This window comes from Microcebus murinus, chromosome X (genome assembly GCF_040939455.1).
Source record: "Microcebus murinus isolate Inina chromosome X, M.murinus_Inina_mat1.0, whole genome shotgun sequence".
Classification (NCBI taxonomy): Eukaryota; Metazoa; Chordata; class Mammalia; order Primates; family Cheirogaleidae; genus Microcebus; species Microcebus murinus.
The window spans coordinates 91,291,363-91,305,024 of record NC_134136.1 but is presented as its reverse complement, the minus strand read 5'-3'; the positions used below and the strand labels follow the sequence as shown (position 1 = coordinate 91,305,024).

General features: G+C 38.2%; 1 protein-coding gene and 1 pseudogene across 1 annotated transcript in view; one reads left to right on the top strand and one right to left on the bottom strand.

Annotated features, from left to right (window-relative positions):
• CLTRN (collectrin, amino acid transport regulator) overlaps positions 1-9,331 on the top strand; it is a 34,727-nt gene extending 25,396 nt beyond the window's left edge. The window contains exon 6 of the mRNA XM_012784759.3: positions 8,525-9,331. Coding sequence (XP_012640213.2) covers positions 8,525-8,681 — 157 coding nt within the window. The 3' untranslated portion in view covers positions 8,682-9,331. The remainder of the gene's footprint in view (positions 1-8,524) is intronic.
• Positions 9,332-12,565: 3,234 nt separating this feature from the next.
• On the bottom strand, positions 12,566-13,256 carry LOC105882316 (ORM1-like protein 1 pseudogene; annotated as a pseudogene).
• Between the last annotated feature and the right edge of the window lie 406 nt (positions 13,257-13,662).

The following is a 13,662-nucleotide window of genomic DNA, read 5'->3' as shown; positions in this document are numbered from 1 at the left end:
AGAGTGGCAGTGAGGTGTACTGGAAATAATTAACTTGGTGGGATAAAAAGAGTTAATATGATAGAGTGCTTAGATTGGTACCTGGCACACAATAAATGCTCAATAAGTGTTAGCTGTTACTATTATTTTATTATCTTGCCATTTGCTGGTCTTTCAGCTAGTTTCTGCTAGCATCAGCTATCTCTTTCTTTCTGAGCAGATTCTACAGTACTATAATAATTGGGTGTGTAGCATCATAATGTGTTGCCTGGGAGAAGTGAGGCTGTTGTCACAACCTTGCCTTTACAAATTCATTTCATGTTCGAACTAGGAAAACAGATGGACAAATTTCTTGTGCAAACCTGGACAGCATCAATAATTAGCAAATATAATCAGGAAAATAGTGACAACCTTCTGAACATAAATTTTTCTAAATTTGATACAGTTTGTGGTAGGTTTCTCTTGGGCAAAATATTGCTTCAAAGGCAAGGAGAAGGTGCAGTTTGAAGTGGGGAGAGCCCTGATAATTGTGATGAAAGCTCTTTCTAGTCATGGAAAAGATAGGAGTTGTCCCCAAAGCCTTTAGTTTTGAGGAAGACAATCAAAGAAAGGTTTAACAATATACTCCGTACATTAGATAGTAATGAACATGGTTTGTGTGATACAAAATCTTAAACTTAAAAGACCTGAAAGGACCATGGGATTATCTAAATCATTATTCTGCCTCTATGGAGAAGAGCCTAACACATTTGCATATTTAAACTTACTATTGGAGAAATTTCTCAGCCAAAGCTTTAATAATTCTGTTATCTTTGTCAATAACACCATTATATTGATTATTCCACTCAGTGGGGTGGAAAGTATGCAATCATTGGAGCCAAAACTAGGTAAACTCAAATACCAGCTATGCCCTTTGCCTACATGATCTTGGTTGAGCCACTGAAACCCATTTCTATAGGTCTCAGTTTCTCCATCTGCAATAGGGAGATGATATCTCACAGAGCTTTTATGAGGATTGACTGACATAAATGTGTATAAAGTATCCAGGATATTGTGTGCACTAAATAAACAGTAATTATTATTATTATCCAAAATCAGCTTAACCCATTGCTGTGATTAAGGGGTGCTAGGAAAGGAACTCTTTTCCACCCAGATACTGTCATCACACTGTAGAAATTTCTCCAGTTCATTGACTCATTGCTTGGGATTTTATTAGCAAATAAATACCTATTTTATTTTATTAAAGTATCATTAATAAGTAAAAATTTTATATATTTATGATATACAAGGTGACATTTTGATAGATGTATATATTGTGAAATGGTTAAATTAAGCAATTAACATAGCCATCACCTCACATAGTTATCTTTTTTGGAAGTGAGAACACTTACGATCTACTCTCTTAGCAATTTTGAAGTATACAATACATCATTACTAACTACACTCACTACAACAGATCACCCAAAATCATTCCTACTGTCTAACTGAAACTTTATGCTCTTGGACCAACATCTCCCAAGCCCCTGACAACCATTATTCTATTCTTTGCTTCTATGAGTTCAACTTTTTAAGATTCCACATATAAGGGAGACCACATGGCATTTGTCTTTCTGGCTTATTTCACTTAATATAATGTCCTTCAGGTTCACTTGTGTTGTTACAAATGGCAGGATTTCATTCTTTTTAAAGGCTGAATGGTATTCCATTACAGACAAACAGACACACACATACATAAACACACATAGCAAATTTTCTTTGTCTATTCATCCACTGATGATCAATGGATACTTCTTAGATTGATTCCATTCTTTGGTTGTTATGATAATGCTGCAATGAACATGGAAGTTCAGGTATCTCTTCAACATACTCATTTCAATTCCTTTGGATATGTACCCAGAAGTGAGATTACTGGTTCATGTAGTAGTTCTATTTTTAATTTTTCTTTTTTTGAGACAGAGTCTCACTTTGTTGCCAGGCTAGAGTGAGTGCCGTGGCGTCAGCCTAGCTCACAGCAACCTCAAACTCCTGGGCTCAAGTGATCCTCCTGCCTCAGCCTCCCTAGTAGCTGGGATTAGAGGCATGCACCACTATGCCCGGCTAATTTTTTCTATGTATATTAGTTGGCCAATTAATTTCTTTTTTTTTTTTTTTATTTATAGTAGAGACGAGGTCTTGTTCTTGCTCAGGCTGGTTTCGAACTCCTGACCTTGAGCAATCCGCCCGCCTCGGCCTCCCAGAGTGCTAGGATTACAGGCGTGAGCCACCACGCCCGGCCTATTTTTAATTTTTTGAGTAAACTCCATACTGTTTTCTATAATGGCTATACTAATTTACATCCCCCCAACAATGTACACGGGTTCTCTTTTCTCCACACTCTGGCTGACACTTGTGATCTTTTGTCTTTTTGACAGTAGCTGTTCTAACAGGTGTGAGGTGACATCTCATTGTGGTTTTAATTTGCATTTCCCTGATGATTAGTGATGTTGAGCATTTTTTCATATACCTATTGGCCATTTGTACATCTTCTTTTGAAAATTATCTATGGAGGCCCTTTGCCTATTTTTGAATTGGGTTGTTTTCTTGCTATTGAGTTGTTTGAGTTCCTTATATGTTTTGGATATTAATCCCTCTTTTGTGCAGAAGCTTTTTAATTTTATGTAAATCCCATTTGTCTATTTTTGCTTTTGTTGCTGTGCTTTTGGCGTCATATCCAAAAACTCATTGCCCAGACCAAAGTCATGGAGTTTTTCCCCTTTGTTTTCTTCTAGTCATTTTATAGTTTCAGGTCTTATGTTTAAGTCCTTAATCAATTTAGAGTTGATTTTTGTATTTGGTGTGAAATAACAGTCCAATTTCATTCTTCTGCATTTGGATATTCACTTTCACATATTGAAACTTACCATTTTTCTAAAGTCTTTTATTTTCTTTCTTTTCTTTTCTTTTCTTTTTTTTTTTTTTTGAGACAGGGTCTCACTCTGTTGCCTGGGCTAGAGTGCCGCGACGTTAGCCTAGCTCACAGCAACCTCCAACTGCTGGGCTCAAGCGATCCTCCTGCCTCAGCCTCCTGAGTAGCTGGGACTACAGGCATGCGCTACCATGCCCGGCTAATTTTTTCTATATATTTTTAGTTGGCCAATTAATTTCTTTCTATTTTTACTAGAGATGGGGTCTCGATTTTGCTCAGGCTGGTCTCAAACTCCTGAGCTCAAGTGATCCACCCGTCTCAGCCTCCCAGAGTGCTATGATTACAGGCCTGAGCCACAGTGCCCAGCCTCTTTTTTTTTTTTTTTTTTTTTTTGAGATAGTATCTTGCTCTGTTGCCTGGGCTGGACTGCAGTGGCATCATCAGAGCTCACTGCAACCTTAAACTTCTGAGCTCAAGCCATCCTCCTGCCTCAGCCTCCTGAGTAGCTGCGACTACAGGCACATACTACCATGCCTGGCTAATTTTTTAATTTTTTATAGAGATAAAGTCTCACTGTGTTGCTCAGACTTTTCTCCTAGGAATCATCTGGACTGATTATAAGGACAATCCCAATTCCCCAGCAATTGATTCCTGGCCTCAAGTGATCCTCTCACCTCAGCCTCCCAAAATGCTAGGATTACAGGTGTGAGCCACTGTACCTGGACTAAAGTCTTAAATAAATATATAGTCTTAAAAGTAGAAATGTAAATAAAATGAGAAATGTCATAGCTAATACAATAATTATTTTTCTTTACTGTTCTTAAATATGTGTGCTTGATAGGAATCCAACGTCAGTGAGTTTTCAGTAGAACCTGGGGGCACTAAATAGAGTTCTAGATCAAATCCTTTCACCAATCTTGTTTCATTCCAAAAGATAAGTTGCTCTACTAAGTTGAATCTCAGCTCCTTCATCTAAAAAATAGGGATAATAATAAAATCTACATAATATCACAGTGAGAATGAAATGAGATGATGTGTACAAGCACTTAATCTGATTTCTGCCATGTAATAGATACCTAATATTATTATCATTATTATTGCTATTATATGGCAGATGTAAAGCAACTTGTCTATAGTCACATGGTTAAAAAGCAGGGGTACCAGGATTTAAAGCCAGATAGGCTTGATTTCAAAGTCCACCAATCTCAGTGTGCTGCCATGCCCACTCATATTGTTTCAGTAACACTGACTTTTCTCCTAGGAATCATCTGGACTGATTATAAGGACAGTCCCAATTCCCCAGCAATTGATTCTATTCTGTTTAAAAATCATATTTGTCTGTCCTTTATTGTTTTTATGTCTATTCTTGGGTCTTGGCTCTTCAGCCCTATTTTCTGTGAAGGGAGACAGAAATACTCTTTCTGCTTTTAACCATCACTACTTTATCTCAGAACAGAGCAAACCCTGTTTCTCAACAGTCCCCAGCTCTGAAGGCCACGTGATACTTCTTTTGCCCCTCTTATCTCTGGATTTATAAGAGATATCTGCTCTCAAGTCTCCTAGGAGTTAGTTCCATGCATTTGAGTCACAGGTTTTTCATCCTCTTCCTGAACTGCCTGACATTGCAGGCACATCGGAAATCATTAACATTCAATTTTAGTTTTCAGGAAAAAGAAGTCATGTTTTTAGCAGAACGTCAAATCAGAATGATCAAAAGACAGTTAAGTTTTATGATTCTTAGAGCAATGCACAGGTAGTGAATCACTTTATTACAGCACGTACTCTGAAATGTGACAAAGTGCTATATTACTGTTAGATAACCTTTGAGCTGCTTATCATGTCCACGAGCCAGCAAGTTACTGACACTGCAGTTTGTGAAGCCCAGCGATGCTAAGGCTCAGAACAACTAGATCTAAAGTTGCAAAAGAACAATATGTATCCAATTTGCCACTGACACAGCTCAGTTTCATAGATTTCCACAGTGATTCCCCTCAGAATCTTTTTGGTCAAGAAATTATCCTTCTTTTAAAGAAGCGAAACTTGTCTTCCTTCATTTCCATCTTCCTTTTTAGTTATTCCCCATTCCTTTGTGATGATGCCTGATGGATTATTTTTCCTTTGTGGCTCTGGAGAGGGAGGTGAGGTTCCTCACAGTGATCTGCATGTGTCTAGCTCTCTGCCATTTTTCTTCCAACTCCACAAAGACACTTTTTTACTGAAGGAACTGGCAGATAGACACTGACAACCCATTATTTCTAAGACTACTGTTGCATTGCTACCTATTGCAGAATGCTTCCTTCACTAAGATTTTTATAATATGGATTTTATACTTATAAACACAAATTTCAGGGTAAGATTTGGGTGTTTAAAATCTATTTATTGTTATGGAAAATTATTATTCACTCCAAGCTCAGGAGGGGAAATTTGCATGGGCTACTCATTTTTGATGATATGTATATTTTCTTTTCTTTTCTTTTTTTTTTTTTTTGAGACAGAGTCTCACTTTGTTGCCCAGGCTAGAGTGCCGTGGCATCAGCCTAGCTCACAGCAACCTCAAAGTCCTGGGCTCAAGCAATCCTGCTGCCTCAGCCTCCCAAGTAGCTGGGACTATAGGCATGCGCCACCATGCCTGGCTAATTTTTTCTATATATATTAGTTGGCCAATTAATTTCTTTCTATTTATAGTAGAGATGGGGTCTCGCTCTTGCTCAGGCTGGTTTCGAACTCCTGACCTTGAGCAATCCACCCGCCTCGGCCTCCCAAAGTGCTAGGATTACAGGCATGAGCCACCACGCCCACTCATATATGTATATTTTCTACTAGGGCTTTATTCCTATAAAAAATCATTTTTCTCTTTCATAAAACATTAAAAAATGAGGGAGGGAGGATGGATAAATATGGAATTTTCCCCTTTCATTGAGTCCTTTTTAGGACAAGGATTGTGTCTTTTCCACACGCATAGCAGGCACTGAAAACATAGCTGTTACTGAATCTTGGATACTATGAATGGAAGTCATGTGATCAGTGGTTATAGAATATTAATTGCCTTTGCTTTCTGGAGGACATGGAAAGTGACAATACTCCTGTCCACAAGAGGAGGAACCAAAGTGTTCTAGTCCTCTGGTGGGTGATGTCACCTGGCTGGAGGACCCTCTCATCACATTAAATTTTCTGTCCACACCAACCTGTGCTGATTGCTGATTGTTGACACTCTGAATGGACAGTGCAGTGTCTTTACTCTGAGACTGGAAAAACACAGCAGCCTATCTTTTCCTGGGTCTCTTGGACTACAAGCTCCAACCTTTAACCTAGCATCGGGCAAGTAGTTTTATGAATAAATGTTTAAAATTCAACGACTCCAATTCAATGATTTCCTATAGTGATTCATTGTGACATTTGATAGTGGCATATATAATACGAAATACTTTCAGATGATGACATTGGGATTCACAGTATTGGAAAGCTATTTTACTTTTTAAAATGAATTCCAGCTGTTTAAAATTATTAATAAACCATCAGCAAAGCCTGGCAAAATCCATGCTAACTCCTAATTCCTAAGCTAAAAAAATGAATATTTTCTCCATCCATTAAAAAAATGTGAGATACAAAAAATTTTACATGTATGAAATTCCTTCCTTCCTTCCTTCCTTCCTTCCTTCCTTCCTTTCTGCCTTCCTGCCTTCCTGCCTTCCTGCCTTCCTGCCTTCCTGCCTTCCTTCCTCCTTCCCTCCCTTCCTTCTTTCCTTTCTTCCATTTCTTGTGGTGAATCCCATTCAAGATCTACCTTGGGCTACTGTTTGAATAACTTTACTTATAGCATTAATTCATCCATTCATCCATCCATCCATTAATTTATCATCTAACCAACCAGCCATGGATCTACATTCATTTCTCTATCCACCCGTTGAGTTGAACACCTACTCTGTGCTAAGTCAAGGTCAACTGTTTTGCAAAACATCTTTAAATTTGGATTTGTTTGATTAGGTTCCTCATTATGAGATTCAGGTAAAAAAAATTGGGGTGTGGGTGGCAGGAACACAAGAAAAATGTATATGTAATCTTCTCAGTGTATCAAATCAGGAGGGACTTGTATCATGGTTGGAGATGTTCACCAGATTTCTCTCTTGGCAAAGTACAAGTGTCCTTTTGTAATTAGTACATTGTTTATGGGGATGATACTTTGAGACCATGTGAATATCCTGTTCTCCAACCATCTCTCACTGGATGGTTTAGTATCCATTGATGACTCTTTATCAATTTTTATTGTAGTGGTGGTTATCTATTTCTATTACCCTTTCCATATTAGTTGGCATTCTTTTGTAAAAAAGAGCTATCTCTTTTCTCCTCTTTCTTCCACCATATTCTTTAAAGCACATTAAAAGTAATTATCAGATAGGACTAATAGGAAGTTCCATCTTGGTCATCACTGAGGCATCTTCACCACCTCCTCACCTGTCAGAGACTCACTAAGGTCCTAAGGGACTCTCACAGTGGTGAGAATCCACCCTGATCACCACTGCAATGCCCAACATTCTAGCCAGATGATCCCTTCAGGTCTGTCTTTTTGGAGTTTCCCCAGATTCCTTGGACAAGAGAATCCTTGGAAAGTCTGGGAGCCTCATGCTTGACATCATGGATCCCTGGTGCCACCATAGAGTGGTGGTCCAATGTCCAATCTGTGATAAGGCTCAGGCAAACCCCTCCTTCTTATGGTTGCCTAGAGAGGCACTCACTTCTCTTCTTTCTTTTACTGCATGATATCAAGCGTAATTGGCTTGGTGTCTTAGTCTTTCACAAAAGACAGGAAAAACTTTTGAATTTTAGTGTGCAGCTTTCCACACTCCAAGGAAATATTAAGGATCTAATTACCACTTGGGTTGGGGTAGCAGGATCTACAAAGGGTGAGAGTATGAGAAACTAAACAATTTATCCTATCATGTGGAGCTTTCTGGAATGACCTGGAATTACAACTATGAGTTGTAATGTGATTAGGAAGATGTGTTCTGATTTCCAAAATCCTGACTTACAAATGAACACAACTATTTTGTAATAAGTAGAGCCAAGCAGCAATATCTGAAATTTGTAACAGTTACTTACTTTCTACAAAATAATGTGAATTTGCTTTCTGACACCTCATTTCAATTTGGTTCTCACTTAACATTTGCAGACCATTAAGTTGTCAAATCCCACAAGACAAATTTATAACTTGAGTTCAATTTTTGTTAAGTGGTTCTCCTAGAGGAAAATTTTAAACTTGCCAGTTTACCATACATTTCTTCACATCATTCGTGCAATTTGTGTGTGTATGTATACATGTGTATACAGTCATATTCCTTCATATGCATATATATTCATTCATATACATATTCATCTATATTTATTTTCTATTCTAAATAAGACCAGTTGTTCTGATAAATATACATATGTCATCCATGCAGAGTTATCTTGATAGTATCTTTTCACCTCACCAACTCTTTACGATCTTTGAAATTTATTATTTGAAAATACATAAGGCCATTAATTGTTTCATGGTCCTAAGATTCCTATTACCCTTCTTGTTCTCCACGTTTATATAGAAGACCATACTCGGCCGTGTTCATGTCCTCCTAGATGCCAATGCCTCTTTTTGTATGCTTTTAGGAAGAACATGGAACCATCTGAAATGGTTGACACTGAAGATAAACGTGAAAACATGATCACAGTTGAAAACGGCATCCCCTGCGACTCTTTGGACGCGAAGGGAGGGCACATTAACGATGCCTTCATGACAGAGGATGAGCGGCTCACCCCTCTCTGAAGGGCTATTGTTCTGCTTCCCTGATAAATTCAACACTTGTTTCTGCGCTACTGCTGAGCATTCCCAGATACCAAGGGGAGATCATATATATTGTTTCACCATCCTTTTTTGTAATAAATCTTGAATGTGCTTTAAAATGAAAGGCAATTAATTATACCCACAAACTCACTGAAATCATAAGCTACTGACTACTCAAAATATTCTAAAATATTTTTCTGACAGCATGTAAGTGTGGCCATGTGGTGTTTACAGTTATTGATTTAAGCATTTCCAGAAATAAGGTCAGGGATATATATATATATTTTTTTTTTTTTCACACTTCAAAGACTTAAGAAAAAATAATTTTTTTCAATGAGGAATACCTGTAATATGGTGTAGAAATGATTGAAAATGTATCCTTTTTGAATATCGTTTATGTCACTCTGTATATGACTAAGTAAAAGTAAAATGTATGGCAAATAGGATGAATAAAAATAGAAATGCTGATTAACAGGGTGGAATTTTATCCTACTATCATACCTATAGCTGCTTATATATTTCTGAATATCAGTCTCTAATGGGACAGTTCTATTTGCTGGCTATTTCTGCAAATTGTAAAAGTCTAATCTGTGTTAATTTAATAAAGTGCTAATCATCTCTTTTTGATTGGGTGACTGAGTGTGTCTGAGATTTATTTCACACTGTGGAACATAGTAAGTTTAATTTTTATTAGTTATGTTTAATCTGCTCTACAGCCCTAGAAATGAATTATTTTGGTTGCATGTATCCTTATTTGAAGATACCATGTTGTTTTTAGACTTGATTTTGTTTCCAGACAGGGCGTGTATCATTATAAATTCTAATAATGCTAATTATACATTTATTAATGAAAATAAAATTTGCTACTGAATCTCCTGCTGCTATCACCCATAGTTAAGGTTACAGCAAGTCTCTAACTCACTTCCCTGCCTTCAGTGTTCCTCCTTGGATCCAGACTCTAAGATGGGTAGTTGCAGGTGGCAGGTTTCTTGGAGCATGCTCTCAGGAGGTACACCTGTAAGAAGTGAAGAAGGCAAATGTAGCAGACAGATCTGAGGGTAGCTCCCATCATTCCCATGTCCTGGTGTTCAAAACTTTGTGTAATCCCCTCCCCTTGAGTGAGTATGGAACCTGTGGCTTGCTTCTAATGAATAGAATATAGCAAAGGTGATGAGACGCTGCACTGCTGTAGTTTATATGAGTCTGTCTTGGTAGCAGACTTGTTCTAGAGACTCTTCTTGATGGCTTGACTCAGTAAGTGGCTATGTTGGGAAAGTCTATGTGACAGGAACTGTGAGCAACCTCTAGGAATTGCTGGTGACATCTAAACACCAAAGACAGCCTCCAACCAACAGCCAGCAAGAAACTGGGGTCCTCAGTCCTACAACCACAAGGAAATGAATTCTGACAACTGCAATGAGCTTGGAAGCAGATTTTTTTCCCCCAGCCAAACCTCCAGAGAATACAATCTGGCCAACACTTTGCAGCCTGAGTAGAGGACCCAGCTAGACTGTACCCAGACTCTTGACCATGGACACTGTGAGATAAATGTGTATTTTTTTAGCCATTAAGTTTGTGATGATGTGTTATACAGCAATAGGTAGCTAACAGAGTAGGATTAAGCAAAGCAAAAGCAACCAGAGGCGTGATTACAACCGAGGCCTCAGCCAATTCTTCAGGGAGCTCAGGAGCTGGGGCTGCCCCTGATTGAGATAAGGGGGCTGGGCCTTTGTACCTCCACATTAGCCAGGCATGACCACCAGCGCTCTCCTGGAGAAGGTCTACTCTTGGGAAGGGCAGTTCACTGTGGCTGGGTGCAATGCTCGCTGGAGGATTCAGCTGTGAGCCTTCAACAGCCAATATTCCTCGGTGTTGGGGATGGGTACCTGGCCCAGAAGAGGGAGCCTAGAGGCCCCCCAGAATATCTACCAGTCCATTGGCTGCAATGCAGCTTGAATGAATGCCCCAGATGGAAACCTGGACCTGTTAGTTATTAACATAAATACTTTTAATGGCTTCTCATTATCCTTAGGATAAAGCCAGACTCCTTAACACAGAGCCTGCTGGGGTTTGATCCCCACTTCCTTCCCTAACTTCATCTCTCACCCATTCTCTCCTCTCTCTCTGCCCCCAATCCTCATCCCCTCTCTTTTCTCTTCCATCCAATCATACATAGATCTTTCACTTCTAGGCCTTTGAACAAACTGTTTTACCCTACCTTTCAGTCACTCTTCCCATTTGTCCTTAGGGTCTCTCTCACTTAAACATTTTGACCTCAGGGAGGTCTTTGCTGAACATCCTGGCTATGTGCTCCTAGAGTGCCTGGACAATTATACTCATCTTGGTCCACTATAATGATATTACTTTTAAATGTATTTTTATGGAAGAAGGGGACCACAAAAGTCCCAATGCAGCCTTGTCTCCATAAATGTTTTCATAACCCATTTCACTTTGCTCTCAACCTCCAACCAGATAGATTTAACCACTGCTTTGTAACCTAACTATATCTAGACATTTTTTTACACCAAGGAAAAATTTTTATGAAAGTATAGATTGCTGGTTATTTAAAAATACATGAGAAAAGACAAACATACAAAGGCTGTATCAGACAACTGATTTCTAAATTCAATACTTTTGAAATACAAAACAATTATCATTATACCCAAAAGTCAGTTTATTGACACAAACTGATTTTTAAGTTGGTCTATAACTCTTTTCACTCGATTTTGTTTATAAATGTTAACTGAATTTTTCAATTTCATCCCACATCAGAACTTTGCTGTTTTTATGTTTACTACTCAAAGTAATATATAGTTATTTTTTGCAATTAATGTTAGCACCTATAGGAAGCTTTCCTAAGTCAGAATTCAATATGGTTGGTGCTCTGGAAATAGTTACCATTTTGGGTTATCTACACTAAGAACCACGTATTTAAAGGGAAAATATTGGGGTTGACAGCAGGCAGACTAAGAAAAGAGAATGTTATCTTTTACTGTAGACCTGCTAAAAAAAAGACTCCATTACTTACTTTGGTACGATTGCTAGAGAAGCAGTTTCTGCCAGGCCACAGGTTGGCTATATAGTTGTCCATTTTATATTTTCTTTTCTAAAAAATGACAGACTTTACCAATTAAATTTCTCAACTAAATAAGCAGACACTTTAAATCACCTTATACTTTAGCTACTTGAAATAAATTATTTTCTTAATTGGTTTAGCAGCCTTGTGTCTGGAAAAGCAGTAAAACCTACTTTTTTCCAAAATTAGAACGCTGACTCAGAGGCTGCTTGTGAGATACCTGGCTATCTTCTAGCACCAATCAATCATGAATGTGGATTTTTAAACACAAAAATGGCCTTATCTATGAACACATAATATTGAGCCAGTAAAACCAAAGAAGTACACTCATAAGTAGGAATTGGCTTGCATAAACCAAGAGAGTATATATCCTCTTATATAAAACAATAGGAATTTATGTATGGTAATAAAAACAATCTTTAATAAGCTTGTAAAGAGATGATTCTGGTTTACATGTAAGTCTGCTTAAACTGACTGTGACTGAATGATTGGAAATTTTCTTTTCCTAACACAATGCCCATTCATTATAAGTTAAGCTGGTCCTAGTTTCTTACAAATCTCTTATTTCCTTGGATTTATCTGCTACACCCTCACTGTGTTGCCATTTACTTATCCAGCCTGCTTATAAAGCCTCTCTTCAGAAATATATCAGATGCATTAAACAGAGGCATCTTTTAAGAGAAATCCACACTTCAAAACAGCATATGAAGAACCCAATTGGCCCCCCAAGGTAAATATCTCTCATTTCACATTATCACAGAAACAGTGCAGTTTACTAACTACTCTTTCCTTATAGGAAACTCAGTAGCTGCAAAAAATTTTTGTTCCATTTCAGAACATTTGAATACTTATTAATTCCAAAGATCTGAACACCATGTAGTTGTGGCATTTTGGGAATTAGCACACTCAGGAGAGAAGCTGTGTTTAGGATGAAGTGAGTTGGATCATACTTCATACAGAAACTTGCCAGAAAATATAGAATTATTGGAGAAAATGTGGAAAAACTTCTGTGAAGATGCAAACTGTACTCCATAGTCGAGTTGTTCCCAATGAGTTAGGAGCCTTGCTTTACTCTGGTCTGGAGTTTCACAAGGTGCTCCTTTCACTGCATGCAAAAATACATACATGCCCAGATTATGTATAATATTTGTTAAGGTCGAGGCAACAGGAACACTGAAGAAGGGAATGCTGAGTAAGACAATATGAAGCTAGCCAACTGCCCATGTGTATGTCAGCCACGTACCCCGCCTGCTCATTACACGGGTATTTGGATTCACTTCACTGTGGTCAACTGTGACATATATGTTTGCTCTGCTGCCCACTCCTGGCCACCAGCATGGAGCAGGACCAGCCTGGCAGCTACCTAGACTATATTTTAAATTATAATAATTATGACACTTCATTTTATGTACTTGTTTATATGTCTGTATCTTCACACTAAATATAATATTCTTAGAGGCAGTATTCAAGTCACTTAGCATAGTGCCTTGTCTCCCTCTTCCCTTCTCTTCCTTTTTCCCTTCCTTCTTTCTGTCCTTTACTCTACAGTGGTGAGCAACACCAAACACAGTCCCTGCCCTCATAAAGTTGAAAGCCTACATAGCAGAGCTTAATACATGTGTGCTAATAAACATGCAAATGAGGTGGTAGCTGTTGCAAACTCAGTCTTATTATCCCTTCTGGGAGTAAAGCCAGCCCCTCTCTCTGTAAGGAGAAGCCTTTGAATGTGTGGGTATAAGATTTTTGACTTGGACACCATTTTGATTTGGGAACCATATGCTTTTTAATAGTAGTAGAGCTTCCTTATTTTTAGGAGAGGAATGAGATCTGCCTCTCATTGTTGGCAAGATATGACTTACTAAGGACCCATTCATTTTCTATCTTACA